This window comes from Corythoichthys intestinalis, chromosome 22, assembly GCF_030265065.1.
Source record: "Corythoichthys intestinalis isolate RoL2023-P3 chromosome 22, ASM3026506v1, whole genome shotgun sequence".
Lineage (NCBI taxonomy): Eukaryota > Metazoa > Chordata > Actinopteri > Syngnathiformes > Syngnathidae > Corythoichthys > Corythoichthys intestinalis.
The window spans coordinates 24,476,173-24,478,856 of NC_080416.1; the positions used below are offsets into that span (position 1 = coordinate 24,476,173).

The window sequence follows — 2,684 nt, forward strand, 5'->3', positions numbered from 1 at the left end:
TACTAAATAACTTTGCTTTGTCTTACCTTGCCTTAATGTCTCCGGGGGTTGTAGAACCTATGCCAAGTATAAGGGGATTTTTTTTTTTTTAATGAAAAAAAAATATATATATTTTTCGGCCAAGAATTTTGCTTTCGGTACATGCCTAAAAAAAAATTCATCACTACACATCGAGATGGCATGACGAATCTCGCAAGTAAAACCCAGAAAATGTTTGCAATATATGGCGAGGATAGCGTGTTGCCATATTTCCTTGTGCAGAGTGGTGGCGAGGCTCTCTGGAAGTTACGTCATCAGGTAGCGGTCGGCAGGGCGGCGCGTCCCTCGTTGCTATGGTGTTGCTATGGCCATAACTCAAAAACTACGCGGTCAATTATATCTTTTTTTTAATGTGACTTTTTGAGACAGTGAATGATGCATTTAATACAATTCAACTGAGTAAAACACACAAGAGCGAAATCCGAAAAGCTCTTCAGTTGCCCTTTAACAAGTTTGAGTAGTCATTCAAACTTAATGAAAACCCAAGTATTACAAGTCTCTAAACCTTTTGAGTCCAGCCAACACACTCAGAAATGTAACCACAATTCTAAAATGTTCATTGTATTTAAAAAAAAAAAAAAAAAGTCATGCGGGGTAAATTAAAACCAAAAATCACAGAAAGATACCAACGGGAAAATGATGTAATGTGTTTGTCAGGAAGCTGATGTGGCAAGACCAAATGTACTGTCCTCTGCGTCATCATTCACTTGTTAGTCATCAAAAGTTTGGTTTAATCAACGTGATAAGGCAGGAACCCGCCCACCACAACACACACACAAATGGACTTTGGTTCACTTTGTCCAAGTGGCACTAAGAGCAGCAAGGGTCACTGGAACAATGTTTTGTCAGCGCTGAAACAGTCACATTTAGATACCATTATCTCATCCAATCACAATCAAGAACGCACTCTGCTGCCCCAACTGAAGGGCTATAAGAAGAGTCCCGAGCCGACGAGTAGCCACCATCATCCGGTCTGAATCCTCCTGTGCTACAGGTAAGTCGCTTTCTGCCTTTTATGTAGTTTTAATTCTTACAATATTATTCTCAGAAGTTTTATTGTGATTATTGACATACTATTGCCGTAAATCTTCCAAGTATTGCAGGTTACAGCTAAACAAAACCTCACAAAAGTTGTGTATTTTAAACTATGACCTTAAATTTTCAAAAAATGTGCTGCTTAAAGGTAAATATCTTCGATATTGGACAGAATAAGTGTAGTGTAGTATAGTATAGTATAGTATAGTATAGTATAGTATAGTATAGTATAGTATAGTATAGTACAGTACAGTACAGTACAGTATAGTATAGTATAGTATAGTATTGTATAGTATAGCAAAATAAGACAATGTAAATCATTGGAATAGGCTTCAGCACCCCCGCAACTCTTGTGAGATTAAGCAGTTTAGAAGATGAATACATATATATCATACCAAAATTGTAAATGAAGACTAATTGAAATAAGACAAAAAGAAATCCCACCAAACCTGTATAGCTCGAAATACTATAAATCCCCCCAAATAATGCGCACTTTAAAAAGAAACTACTGTATATCCTGCAAAAATTACACACAATGAAATTGGACTACTATAAATGCTCTCCAATCTCACAAAAACTGCAATGGTTAAAATAAGAGTATTTTAATTCCTTCAATATTGGGCATACCTTCACAAAAAATAGACTTACACAATTATTTTTAAATAGTTTAAAAAAAAAAAAAAACACTCCTTATAATTTCACAAAAGTTTCTGTAAATCCCAGAAAAGTCTTTTTTTTTTTAAACCCAAGGGTCAAATTTGAACAATAGCAATGACTGCAACACCCCAAAAAAACGTTTCCAGGGATAAAACTATCCAAAATCTACTCAAAGGTTTTTCAGTTTTAAAACACTTAAAATAAATCCTACAAGGATTTTACTTGCAGAAACCTCAATAATGAATCTTTCTACTTATTTTCTAGGTCTCCTCCGAACTGCAACCATGAAATTCCTCATCGCCGCCCTCGTTGTCATCGCCCTGGCTCAAGGTAAGATATCTCCATGCAAATATAACGACAAACCCGCTGACTAAAAACTGCAACCCATATACAGGGAGCCTTGCGCAGGAAGCTCTCGACATGGACGCGATCACCCAGAAATTCGAGGAGATCAAGAACCAAGTCACCTTGGAGATGAACAAGCTGATCAACACCCAGGACCTCGGCAGCCAGGCTCAGTGAGTACGACGCAAGAACACCATCGTACAATTTACTCACTGCATCCATTTTACTGGAGACTCTGACCTCCTCCACTTTGCAGGACCTTCTTGGAAGAGCAGAAGAAACAGTTTGAACCCCTGCTGACCAAGGTCCTGGATGAGATCAAAGCCGCCGCTGCCAATGCGCAGGAGCAGATCGAGCCCATGACCACCAGCCTTCAGGCCCAGATGCAGCCCATGCTGCAGAAGGCCCAGGAGCAGATTGAGGCCTTCGTGAAGGACCTTACGGAAAAGACAAAGGCCCTGACCAACTAAAGACAAAAAGGAAACCCACAGCCAATCTTCTTCCATCATGGACTGACTTCCTTTTCGAACGTCAAGTGTTTCTGTACCTTTGTGACATGGGGGATTTCATCCCCAAATCCAAAGTGAAATAAAAATCTTGAAACACAA

General features: G+C 38.9%; 1 protein-coding gene across 1 annotated transcript; it reads left to right on the forward strand.

The window, feature by feature from the left end:
• The first annotated feature begins 932 nt into the window (after window positions 1-932).
• On the forward strand, window positions 933-2,684 carry afp4 (antifreeze protein type IV). Its single transcript, XM_057828125.1, has 4 exons — window positions 933-1,033; window positions 1,996-2,061; window positions 2,126-2,249; window positions 2,333-2,684. Exons 2-4 carry the CDS (start codon window positions 2,016-2,018, stop codon window positions 2,544-2,546), a joined length of 384 nt encoding a protein of 127 aa, XP_057684108.1. The 5' UTR covers window positions 933-1,033; window positions 1,996-2,015; the 3' UTR covers window positions 2,547-2,684.

Excerpts from the sequence above, each read along its gene's own strand:
- afp4 (XM_057828125.1), top strand. The coding sequence starts at position 2,016 with ATGAAATTCCTCATCGCCGCCCTCGTTGTCATCGCCCTGGCTCAAG. Across the intron at positions 2,062-2,125 it reads TGTCATCGCCCTGGCTCAAG|GGAGCCTTGCGCAGGAAGCT; the intron begins GTAAGATATCTC and ends ACCCATATACAG. Across the intron at positions 2,250-2,332 it reads GACCTCGGCAGCCAGGCTCA|GACCTTCTTGGAAGAGCAGA; the intron begins GTGAGTACGACG and ends TCCACTTTGCAG.